General features: G+C 43.0%; 1 protein-coding gene across 4 annotated transcripts in view; it reads left to right on the top strand.

Annotated features, from left to right (window-relative positions):
- The window catches only part of smap1 (small ArfGAP 1), a 192,118-nt gene that overhangs the window by 140,543 nt on the left and 38,964 nt on the right, over positions 1 to 12,611 (top strand). For all 4 annotated transcript variants that reach the window (XM_083988495.1, XM_083988497.1, XM_083988496.1 and 1 more), the window contains exon 8: positions 11,984 to 12,105. In XM_083988495.1, the coding sequence (XP_083844621.1) occupies positions 11,984 to 12,105 (122 nt within the window). The remainder of the gene's footprint in view (positions 1 to 11,983; positions 12,106 to 12,611) is intronic.

The raw sequence follows: 12,611 nt of genomic DNA, 5'->3' as shown, positions 1-12,611 counted from the left end.
AGTTCATTGTGTCAGAGTTTATTGTCATTGTTGAAAAGAAACAAGATAACGTTGGAGCATCTTTAATAACACAAATAGAAATATCCCCAAAACCCTAGTGTTGTGTATGTGTGTGTGTGTGTGTGTGTGTGTGTGTGTGTGTGGGAATTGGTGTGTTATGTGTGAAACCTTGAGGGTGTGGGGGGCAAGGGGTGGGTTGTTCGTTCAGTAGCCAGACTGCTTGGGGGAAGAAGCCGAGTATTAAGGCCCTTTCACACCGCGGACGTAACGAATAAACGACACGAAATTGCGAAATATTCGGCGGCGAATATTTTGCATCAAAACCATTCACACCGGCGGCGACACGAATATGCGACAGATGCGACAATTATATTCCAAAGTTTCGCTTTGCGACGGGTGGTTCTTCGCCTCCACGTCATGTCTTCAATCTGTTAATTATCCCTCACGTATTCACTACGTTATGCCACTGTCGTCTTGTTACCAACTTTACTCAACACAGCAGCTCACTGTCTGATCACTGATCAATATCTGATCACTGTCCTGACAGTAGGCTATATACACTCTATTGCTATTTCTCCACCTCCTCTCCTCTTTCCACTCGGTTGATGCGTTTATTCGGCGGGCGAAAGCTCAGAAAAATCAACCTCGCTGCGAATAAAAATTATGTCGCATTTTCGCCGCGACACATTCGCGGTCGGTGTGAAAGGACCCGTGATGAAAACCGTGATTCGAAAAAAATATTGACGTGCAAATTATTCACACGAAAAATACATCTCCAGTGTGAAAGGGCCTTAAGTAGGGAGGTTAAGCGACTTTTGACTTCAAGTCATGATGCAAAGGTCCCCTTTGGCATGGAAGTACCTTAGGGTCATACAAATAAATCTATCCAAAGACACAAGTGAGATCACACTTTGTATCCGAAATAAACACGTTTTTAAAATGCCTTTTTTTAATTGAGAAAACGCATGTTAAAAGCACATTCCATTTAGAATGTCCATATAAACTACAATGTTTTCAGCTCCTGGATGTTATCTACAGTTTATTTGTGACATGATTGCAATATTTCAGGATTGTTTCTCAGTTTGAATGATGAACAGGGATCTAATGCTTTTAATTTGTAGGGCGGACTGACATAGGAAGCATAAAGTCCAGTCATGACATTCCATTATGGCTAATTTGAAATAAGAAATAAAGATACTGTAACATCATGAGATTGATAAGATGAGCATTAACAAGCATTCACAAAAGTAAAAATCTACCAAAATAATGAAGCTTACCAGTTTATCAACATTACTCTGAGAGGATCTTAGCCAGCTATACTGCGCAGGTGAAATAAGTCAGTCCTAATCATATGCTTTATGTGAGAGCTGCGAACCTAAACTTCCCTATATGTACATAAAAGCTGAACATTGCTTATTAAGGGCGCTCTACACTAACATTTGTTAGTTTACTTTAGGAGCACAATGAAAAATGTTTTCAGTATCAGGTTATATAAACCTTAAATAATGTACAGGGTCCAATGTGACCCATTTTTACATTTGAGAACAGTAAACACATTTTTCCTTTGACTTTAAGTTGACTTCTAATATGACCCAGAATGGGTCATACATGTAAATTCAACTTTTTTAAATCAACATACACAAGCAGTAACTAGTTCTAGGTAGGCCTATATTTTGACCAACACAATATTTAGCTAATTGGTCTTTCCTGACACTACTGTGATATGAATTACATCTTATTATTTAACTACTTGTAGGCTATATTTGTTGCACTCCCTCTGATGTTCAACAAATCAGTATCAGTATAGTTTTATTAATGTTTTTACATTAATAAAACCCAATATCCTGTCACACAAGCAGCTCCATGTTGTCTTAGAAGCTGTAGATCACATCCAGGAGCTGAAGGCATCAGGGGATCTGCATGAGTTTATATGGACATTCTAAATGGAATGTGCTTTTAGCATGCGTTTTCTCAATTAAGAAAAGGCATTTTAAAAACGTGTTTATTTCGGATACAAAGTGTGATCTCACTTGTGTCTTTGGATAGATTTATTTGTATGACCCTAAGGTACTTCCATGCCAAAGGGGACCTTTGCATCATGACTTGAAGTCAAAGGCCCTGTTTTTTGGGCTTAACCTCCCTACTATATATATGTAAAATATCTAATCCTGATGTTTGCTCCATCAGGCCTGAGTCTGCATTTACAGACAGTCTTAGGTTTTACCAGACCAGTTGTTTATTTGGATCTATTTGGGCTGGAGATCTCAGTAGTGCTCCAGTCTACTTAAACTGGGGAAAAAATGTAAATGCCCGGAATCAAATCAAGTCAGTCAGTCAAATCAATTTCATTCTGACAGAGCATCTGCCAGAGTTTTTATCTTCAGATGGACAAAATGATCCATCTTGTAGGAAGATCAAATCACATGTTCTTTATCTGCTACATGTGTGCATCTTTATTAAAGGACACAATAGTTGGAAAAAATTGAACGCACCGAGGATGTGACATTCAACAAAGGTCACAAGCTGGATTCAAACCTGTGACATTTTCAGCTGGTGGTATGTGTCTTGGCCTGCTAACCGCCGCAACGTGGTGCTGCTCCCTGCTCGTTGACCTTAATCCAGAACAGCGAAAACCCTGCAGAGAAGGCTGCGGCGGCTCCGGGTTTCACAGCTAAATTCTAACATGCAGTCACCCTGTTTTTCCCCAGCATAAGGCCGTATTGTATTGTATTGTATTTTATTAGCTATGGTGACCAAAGAAAGCGCTGGTGGACATAACATTGATCAAAAATTTCCCCCAACTGTAGGCAAGGCAAGGCAATTTTATTTGTATAGCCCGTTTTTACAAACAGTTTGTCTCAAAGGGCTTTACATGGCATCGTAGCAACATCCTCTGTCCTTAGACCCTCACATCCACTGAGGAAAAACTCCATGGAAAACCCTTTTAACAGGGAAAAATCGGAGAAACCTCAGGGTGAGCAACAGAGGAGGATCCCTCACCCAGGACGGGCAGACGTGCAATAGATGTTGTTACAGACAAGAAAACAGTTTACAGTTTGTCACAGAATGTGCGAAATATGGAAATGTTAGCAGGAGTTGATGAAGGCAGCCTCTGGTGGGGGGGGCAGGGAGAGCTGGCCAGCTCGATGGGAGGATCGGGTGGTAGACTGGTCCATGGGAAGGGAGGGGAGGCCGGTCTAGCAGCAGGGGAAAGGGTGGGTGGGGGGGCGATGCAGGTGGCGGCTGGTGCAGAGAGATGGAGCTCCGGTAGATCTGTGAAGTGAAGAGTGAGTGTGGACACCCTGCTATAAATAACCAATGCTACACACCTTGCAGCCATGTCGAGTGGATGAGATTTCACACATAATCAATAAGTCAAATACGTGGCAGTGCGCCTTCAGCGTTCACCCCCACACCCCCCTCCCCTTCCACCAGCCGTCCCCTCCAGCTCTAGTTACCTCCCTCTGTTGCTGTCACTCCCTCTCTTTTTGTTTCACACTCCGCTAGAAAAAAAATAATTGTGAAGTCACATGAATTCGGTCTCCATGCTCTTTCACCCCAAAAAAATCAAGCTTATTTGAGCTTTTTATGAAATATTAAATATGGTAACAGAGGATGCTCTTGAAAACACATTTTTTGTTTATTCATTCCAGGCTCAGTTGGATGATTTTCATGATAAATGATGACGGTCCCTCCTGCCAAAAATAGATCTGCTCAGCTACTGAATCAATTTTCAAAAAACTTTTGTCGATGGACGCCGTCTGCCCCCCCTCCCCCCCTTCTCACTCTGAGCTCGGTCCTCTGCTGTAATCGCTCTGTTATGCTGAATTGACTTCTTCCATGTCATCTCCTTAAACGTTATTCTAGCAACAGTGTTCTCAGTCGGTCTTGGCAGCAGATGAGATCACAACAATAACATTTCTCAACAATAACACAGGGAGAGAGGACGCTTCTGGCTTCTCCACTCCAAAGGAGAAAGAAAGTGAGAAAGACTGTGTGTGTATACCCACTTACCTGCTTTTTTTTTTTTTAAGTGCTTCACCCACAGCTCTGGATAGTCTGCCTCTCCCCTCTGTGATAGTGATCCAAACTGTGCTGGAAAATGAGCTGGGGATGTGGAAAGGCCCAATGGGACCTGGAGGAGATTAATGTTTCTTCTATCAACTTGAATTGTCTCATTCACTGTCAGGTTATCCACAGACTCCACTGTTCAAAACCACACATCTCAGAGTCTGGCAGATGCAACGAACAGCAGAGAGGCAATTCATTTTAGAACCTCTGATATGCACTGAACCTGATTCTGTCTTAATATGCTACAGATCCAGCTGTGTCTGTGTCAGTCTGTGCTCGGTGAATTGACCAGCATCCTTCACCTTGACAGAACAAGGTTGTCTCTGAAGAATAGTCACAATTCAATAAGACCCAACTGCTCCTCGTCTGTTACCTAAGAAACAACCCAGAGTGGCCTCTCCTCATGTAATCAACATTATTACTTTTCACCTTTTGTTCTTATTATTTGCCACTGCAACCTTTACTGTCATATATTACTCACCGAGCAAGGAGAGAGGGGTGCAAAGTGCGTTGAGAGGTAATTTTTTTGTGTGTGTGTGTGCGTCTACGCTGAATCCTCTCTGTTCCATTATGTTGTTTGCTTTTCTTTAATGAAAATGTAGACTGCATTTCCACATCTTGAAACTCTTCTTTGATAAAACATACTCTACAAAAGCAAGAAAAGAAACAAAATGACTAAGTGGGCTAAATTTTGGGGGATTTCCTGTGTTTTGGCTCTGTCTGCACCAAGTCTGGGATTTCTAATCTTAAAATTGAGCTTTCTGAAATGTCCAGAGGAGATAAATCCTGAAACAGACGCTGCACTGCAGTATGGCCAAAACACAGTGACACTGGCCTAGTCTGTGTGGCTGAGAAGTTATGAAATAGGGATGTCATGATGGAGTTTTTTTTTTTTTTTTAGCCCCAATCCATAAATCCAGTCTGATATTTACCAAAATGACATATGGGTGTCCATCCATCCATCAATTGGCCATCCCTCTTATCTGTGCAGAGTTGTGGGGTGATAGAAGATGGTATAAGCTAAACTGTAAAAAATAATTACACAGTATACACAAGATAAGTATGACTGAATATGAATATGAAGTAAGTATAAAGTATAAATCTGGCATCTGACTAGTTTCGGTTCATGTTATGTCTTATGACTGTTTGATTAAACATTAAGACATTTCACAGTCTTGGTCCTACCATAACACACACACAATATGTGTTGGTGCAAAACTCATTTTTGTCATTAGGGTTTAACAAATGTGCATTGCTGCATTTCTCAGCACATTAATGTCACCAACAGTTGATCAGTGATAAATAGACTAAACTTTATATCACCACGGGGAGTACAGTCACCCATTCACACACACACACACACACACACACACACACACACACACACACACACACACACACACACACACACACACACACACACACACACACACACACACACACACACACACACACACACACACACGTAAACAAGTAAAACCATCCAGTGGATATCTTTAAGCTTTATCTTTATTAATTTCATCAGTTGCCATAATTATCATAAACTATTGATGAGTGACTGTTGCTGTTGACCTAATGTCCCACAGTAAACATCCATTCTGCTGTCTGACAACAGAAGCCAGACTTCTGTAAGAACGAGGCTTTAAAGTCAGGTTTCAGTTGCGTTAAAACATGGTGCAGGTGAGGAGACCAGGAGGAGACAGTCTCTGCAGAGACAGAAGCAGACTGCTCCTGTCCCACTTCCTACCAGATGTTGGCAGAGAAGCGGTGGCTTGTTTTGTGACTGAAACAGGCACCTGGCCAAAACAGACAGCAGCTCAGGAGACTCACAAAGTTACAACAGGTGATCCACTGCTAGTCACTGTGCTGGCACAGCTAAAGCCTAGTTTCCACTGTCAGTACGGTACGGCACAGTACGGGAATGGTTCGGCTCGGATATGGTCAGCTTTGCGTTTCCATTGTATAAAGGACCTTCAGGGGTAGGCGGAGTGTGTGTGTCGAAGCGTCACTACGTCGACTTACGTAGCGACACTGGCTCGTGGTCCGGTTGAACCATAGATCTATACATCCATGGGTTGAACCCATTCTCTGTCATTTTTACGGCAACCAGCTGTTGTGCTTTTTTTTATTGTAAAACATTTATTTATTAATGTAAATGTGGTGATTTCTGCACATACAGACAGTGGCTAGTCAGCGCTGCTCCTCTGACCAGCACACACCTGAAGCTTCACTTTTCATTTACACAAACTAATGAATGAGACCATAAATTAATCTGCTCCTTTCTCCACCGGCGTGACGACGTAGTCTGACCGGTCTATCACCTCAGCCGGCCGGCTGCTGCCTCTGAGATGAGCCGAGCAGCGAGCTAACGCTAGCTCCCAGGTAGCTGCTCCCAGCTAGCTCTGCACTTCTCCCAAAACCTCAGAGCAAACTTCCAAACAGACGTCAGTTGGATAAACTGACCACAGATTAGGACTCTAAACTGTGACTTTCTCGCATGAAAAAACATTTTAAAAAAATTAATAAAGTGATGTTTTAACAGCGCAACAGCAGACTTTTTCTGTGTTGTTGTGCTTCAGATAAACGTTGCGCTGCGCGATGACGCCATATGCTCGACCAATCACCAGCGGGCAGTGCTTTGGCTCCTAAAGGGAACCGGTCCTGTGTGCTAGGTACCCCAACCAGAAGGGTAACATGGGACCAGTACGGTTCCATGGGACCAGTACAGTTCCATGGTAATGGTTACCATGGGACCAGTACGGTTCCATGGTAATGGTTACCATGGGACCAGTACGGTTCCATGGTAGTGGAAACGCTGAAATAAGCGTACTGTTCCATACCGACCCGTACCAACCTGTACCGTACCGCATAGTGGAAACGGGGTTAAGAGTCCTCCAGAAAGACGCGGAGCCCCAGTCGACCCCCCAGTGGTTAGTCTAACTCCTCGCCTGGTACATAGCTGGCTGCCATTGGAGAGTGAAAGCCCCGTATGAATTCAGGAATGAAAGGGAGAACAATTTGAGCCTTATTTGTTTCGGTGAGGTCTTTAGACATTACAGAAATAACCTGAAAAGATTTTTTTAAAGGTTTTTTTTTTCTTAAAGGGACTACAAGGAGTAGTCCCTTTAAGAAAACGGTGAAATTCTTCTCTTTTATAACCAGAAGAGAACTCCTCGGGCTCTCTTTAAAGATACTCCTTCAAAGGTTTACTTTTGGTTATAAAAGAGTCTCATATTAATGTTGATGAATCTACATTACCCACACTCGTTAACGGGTCCATTTTCGATAAATATATCTTTTTGAGTTATTTTGATGTTATATTATTATATTTAGTGGTCGACTCCCCCAGCATTTCGTTCCCGGACGCTGCCCCACAGTACAACGGTATCTGATCGTCTTCCAACCTCCGACTATCGTTCTTGATTAATGAAAACATCCTTGGAAAATACTTTTGCTTTCGTCCATCTTGGGCCGGTCCAAGAATTTCACTGTGCGCGCGGAGGCTCATGGGAAATTCTTCTTTCCAAAAGTCCTTGTATAGTCACTTTAAGTATTTTTGAGGCTTTTTGCCTTTAATTGACAGGACAGTAGAGATAGACAGGAATTGGGGGATTTGAACCGGGGCTGACTGCAGTGAGCCCCTCTAGCCTCTGTACTATATGGGGGGCCAGCTATACGACACCCCCCGAAAATGTTTTTGACCTATAAATGACATTTTAAAATGCTTGGGAAACACACACCGGTTTTATGGCAGTGTGGGGACCCACCCACCACATATGGCTCCTAGTCCAAAGGCCCTAGACCCAAAGCCCAGCTACTTCCCCTATGATGCATTAAAACTAGGTAGGCCAAGTTCTCTTTGTGTCTTTTACTTTTGTTGTGATGTGATGAAATACAGCATGCACTGCTTGAGATAAAATAAATGCAGTGAACCTCCTTGGGGGTCCAGGGCTGCAGGGCTGCTACCAGCCTTTGCCATTATCCAGTTTTGTGTTAATAAACTTAAAAGCGATCCTCCGTATCTATCTGTTGATTGATGTTTGTTTGCACAGAAGTTCCACCACTGGTTACATAATCATTCGACGCTCCAAAATAGTGGGAATTTCAGGCTGTTTTTCTGCAGCACAGGCTCCATTTGCAAATCCATGAATAATGTTTTGACTCGCATCAAAACACCAGCGTCAGACTATAACCTAATATATCTTCCGTTCGGCATTTCATATCGCTGCACATTGGAGGACTCAGCGAGAGGCCGTGTCTCATGTTCTTTATCTCCTGTAAACAAACACGTTCTACCTGTAGCAGGTAATTTTGTGTTCAATTTCCTCATTTCCCTCTATATAATGACTCCTTCCACCAGGAAACTAATGACTGTGGTCACCAACTGGGCTCATGTCCCCTTTTTCTGCACTCCTAGAATCACAAGCAGGGGAGCGGGCTAGCTTCATTTCATGCCCTAGTTGTGATTTGTATTTTGGGGAGTAAAAAAAAAAGTGGGTTAGATTAACATTTCTTTTGGTTTATGGTTGGAGGAACACTTCAAAGACTAAAACCAACCAATGAAACTCTGTATTTGACTGAATGGAAAACACGTGAAACAGCTTTTTGACCATAGAACGACATAATCACTGAAGATTTTTCACATGCGTTTGTGTTATAAACTGTTTTCTTGTCTGTAACAACATCTGTTGCACGTCTGTCTGTCCTGGGTGAGAAGTTTCTCCAATTTTTCCCTGTTAAAAGGGTTTTCTATGGAGTTTTTCCTCAGTGGATGTGAGGGTCTAATGACAGAGGATGTTGTTATGATGCCATGTGAAGCCCTTTGAGACACACTGTTTGTAAAAACGGGCTATACAAATAAAATTGCCTTGCCTTGCCTAAATGTTTTGGTTATTGCATTAGAATGAATCTTCTTGGGCTTTGATGAGACATTTGGGCTCTTGTTGTGGTAGCCAAGTTTCCAATGTGACAGACTCTTCTGCTGAATGATGTCTCTGTATTCACTGGAGCTACTGAGAAGACATATATATAGTGTGTTTGTGTGTGTGTGTGTGTGTGTGTGTGTGTGTGTGTGTGTGTGTGTGTGTGTGTGTGTGTGTGTGTGTGTGTGTACGGAGGGGGTTCGGGGTGATTATAAAACGCACCCCCAAGGCTGAACCATTGGTCTGTTTCCTTGGTGAAGTTGAAAGTGCTCTCAAGAAGGCTCCATCCCATAATAAAAGCTGGTGGGCACATTGCCTGCCGTGGCAGTGATGATGATGAGAATGATGGGCCTCTCTTCTCCCTGTGGCTCATTACCATGGCAATGGTTGAATGAGTTTTTTTTGTGAGAGGGATGAGGAGTAGAGTTGAAGGGGGGTGGGGGAGTAATTAATGCACATCTTATCTTATCTGTCTCTGTTGTAGTTTAGCATGAACACCTGTCTCACCCGCCTTTAATTAATAATCAGAATAATAGCAGCTTTTATTCCTAAAGCACTTTTTACAGCAACTCACAACTGATTTTAACCTTCAAAATAAAAGCCAACTCTGACATGAAGGTATCAAAAAATGTGCCGAGGAAAGGAAAATCAATAGTTTAAATTAGAATGGACGACACCACAGCCCGAGTAATTCTTTGAAAATGAGTTTTAATAAGTGCTTCAAAAGAATGTGGAGTCTTTCTGGCCTCCTCACAGTAAATGGGTTTCCTCGTTCCCTGCTGTCGAGCTAAAGGAGGTCCGTCTTGTTCACACTTTAAAAGGACTAAATTATGGATGTTTCATCACCGTGGTTATATAAATGACCTCTGCTGCTCACTTGCTCTCTCTCTCTCTCTCTCTCACTCTCACTCACACACACACACACACACACACACACACACACACACACACACACACACACACACACACACACACACACACACACACACACACACACACACACACACACACACACAGTTCACTCTTTTTCCTTTCACACACTTCTTCTCCTCTCTCTCTCTCCATGTACTGAGTGGGGTCCTACTTCAGTATCCTGGGGAGGGGTCTCTGATTGGACACAGCAGTGTTTATAATACAGCTCTTTAATCAACATCAGAGTTTTGTAAATACCCATTTTCTATTTAAAGATATTGTAGAGTAATGGTGAGAATGAAGTAACACCCCTTCAGTGTGTGTTGTGATCAAATCCATCCAGATCTTGAGGTTCCCGGTCAGGATGCACACACATGTTGGTGCCACCGTTTTGCCTTGCCGTGTTAATAACCACACAGCCTCACAGTTTGGATGGCACAGTTCAGCACACAGTGTTCAGGTGAAAGTCACCTTCCACTTAAGAGCTATATTTTCTGCTGCTCTGACAGAGTCATTTGTGCAGCCTGAATCTGTGGATAAATGCAGGAAGTCCAAACATGGAGCTGACCCTGGTCTGGCTTTGGCGAGCCCTATGAGCACATCTCCTCAGTGCTTAATGGATTTGATGACTATACATAATGATACTTGTCTGTTTTCATGAGTGACTGGCTACAGAGGGCATGATAAAGTTAGCGTGTGTTTAACAAATGTTGCTGTCACTCGATGCCTTATCACTGATGAGCATATCACAGCAATGCTATTATTTGCTAATGGATATATTGGCTCTCATGTACAGTACGAGCAGCTTAAAGGAGACATATTCTGCCCCTTTTCCACAGATTAAAATAGTCCCCAGGTGTCTTAAAGACATGTCTGTGACATGCTTTGGTCAAAATACCTCAAGGATCAAACATCACAGCTCTTTTCATCCTCTCTAAACAGCCCTGTTCACAACGGCTGCTTTCAGTGTCTGTCCCTTTAAATGCTAATGAACCACTGCTTGCCCCGCCCCTTCTACTGGTACCAGGTAGGGGTGGGCTTATGCAAATTAGAAAACTAGTTACATTATTGTCAGACAACTGAGGGAACAGCTCATAAAACCACATGGATTTCAACCTAAGGAGCCTGGAAATTACAGATTTTTTGTCAATTCTCACATTTTGGGGCCAGAAGGCAAAACAAACACCCAAATATATGTTAAAGAGCCTTCAGAAAGTGATATTTCCATAATATGTCCCCTTCAAGAGTAACTTTATTCACTTGTGGTCAGTGGCCACATTCTCTGGGCTTCTTCACACCTGGACACCAGCGATGAGAACTCAAAGGAGGCCTGAGATGAAGACAGACGAAGCACTTGTTTTCACCCGAGATGCCTCTGGTGTGATGCCACATCTGTTGGCAGCGACCATCTTTTGACAAACCCTTTGGATATCAATTTAGCTAATGTGCTTTTAAATGCAACAAAGAGCAGTGGAAGCAGAATCCTTCCATCTGTCCATTAGCTGCACCACTTAACCAGTGCAGGGTCACGGGGGGCTGGAGCCCATCCCAGCTGACATAGGCTGTGTGTTGTGGAAACAGTAAATTGAATGAATCCTCAATGACATATATGAACACAACCAATATCACACATTTCTATTATGTGTTCTTTATAATTGTATTTTGTTTGAGATTGAACTGCTGTTTTACCCTGTAGCTCTCTCTCTCTCTGTTAATCTTGATAGCCCACGCCCTAACATTCACCTGTTCACCACTTGTCTTTGTCGGGGTTAGAGCCGGTGTACAACGTTCATAACAGAGTAATAATCACATGAAAAGCTCCATATAAGCTGCTCTTGAACCTTTAGATGTTGGTTTGACTTGATCCAGTTTTCACAAATGGAACTTTATCTCAGGGCAGAAAACCATCTGAGACAGGAGCATGAAGAAAACTTTCATCTTCTTTACTGGCATGTCTTTGATTGTCTTGATGTCTGTCCTCAGTTTTTTGTAGACGCACATACTCTCTCTTTAAATCAGATCAAACTATATTTGAGGTTATATGTTGAAAAGGAAATTCATCTGTGCCTGTCCCACAGATGCTCCAGAAGGAGGAGGGAAGAGCCCGGGCGGCGCTGCGCCAATCAGCGATGAGTTGGACATCTTTGGACCAATGGTCTCCAACCCTCTCCCCTCAGCCAACAACACACAGCAGGCTCAGGTAACACACACACACAAACATGCGCACACACACAGCCTTTCATCATCTGCTTATCACTGCAGGCAGGTGGCAACACGGGGAGTCTGCACAGTCCCATGATGCAAGCGCACATACACGTGCACAGACACACACACGGACTCAAGCATATTTACACACACACACACACACACACACACACACACACACACACACACACACACACACACACACACACACACACACACACACACACACACACACACACACACACCATCTCTCAATATGCACAGGGGGATCATATCAAAGTAGACTGTCATAGACTCTGCTTTATTGAATTAATTTACCCAATGTCCTTCAAAGGGGAGACTGGTCTGCCTGACAGAGGTGTAATGGTGAACTGCGTTAATGAACAGAGCAGGTGGGGATGGTGGGGGGGGGGGGGGGGGGCAGCAGTGGGATATATACAGCATACAACAAACCTGAACACACTCCTGGTCAATGTCACAAAAATGTTAAGTACTCACTTG

Source organism: Trachurus trachurus, assembly GCF_905171665.1.
Source record: "Trachurus trachurus genome assembly, chromosome: 15".
Taxonomy (NCBI): domain Eukaryota; kingdom Metazoa; phylum Chordata; class Actinopteri; order Carangiformes; family Carangidae; genus Trachurus; species Trachurus trachurus.
The sequence above is the reverse complement of the archived record's forward strand: the minus strand, read 5'-3'. Positions and strand labels throughout refer to the sequence as shown.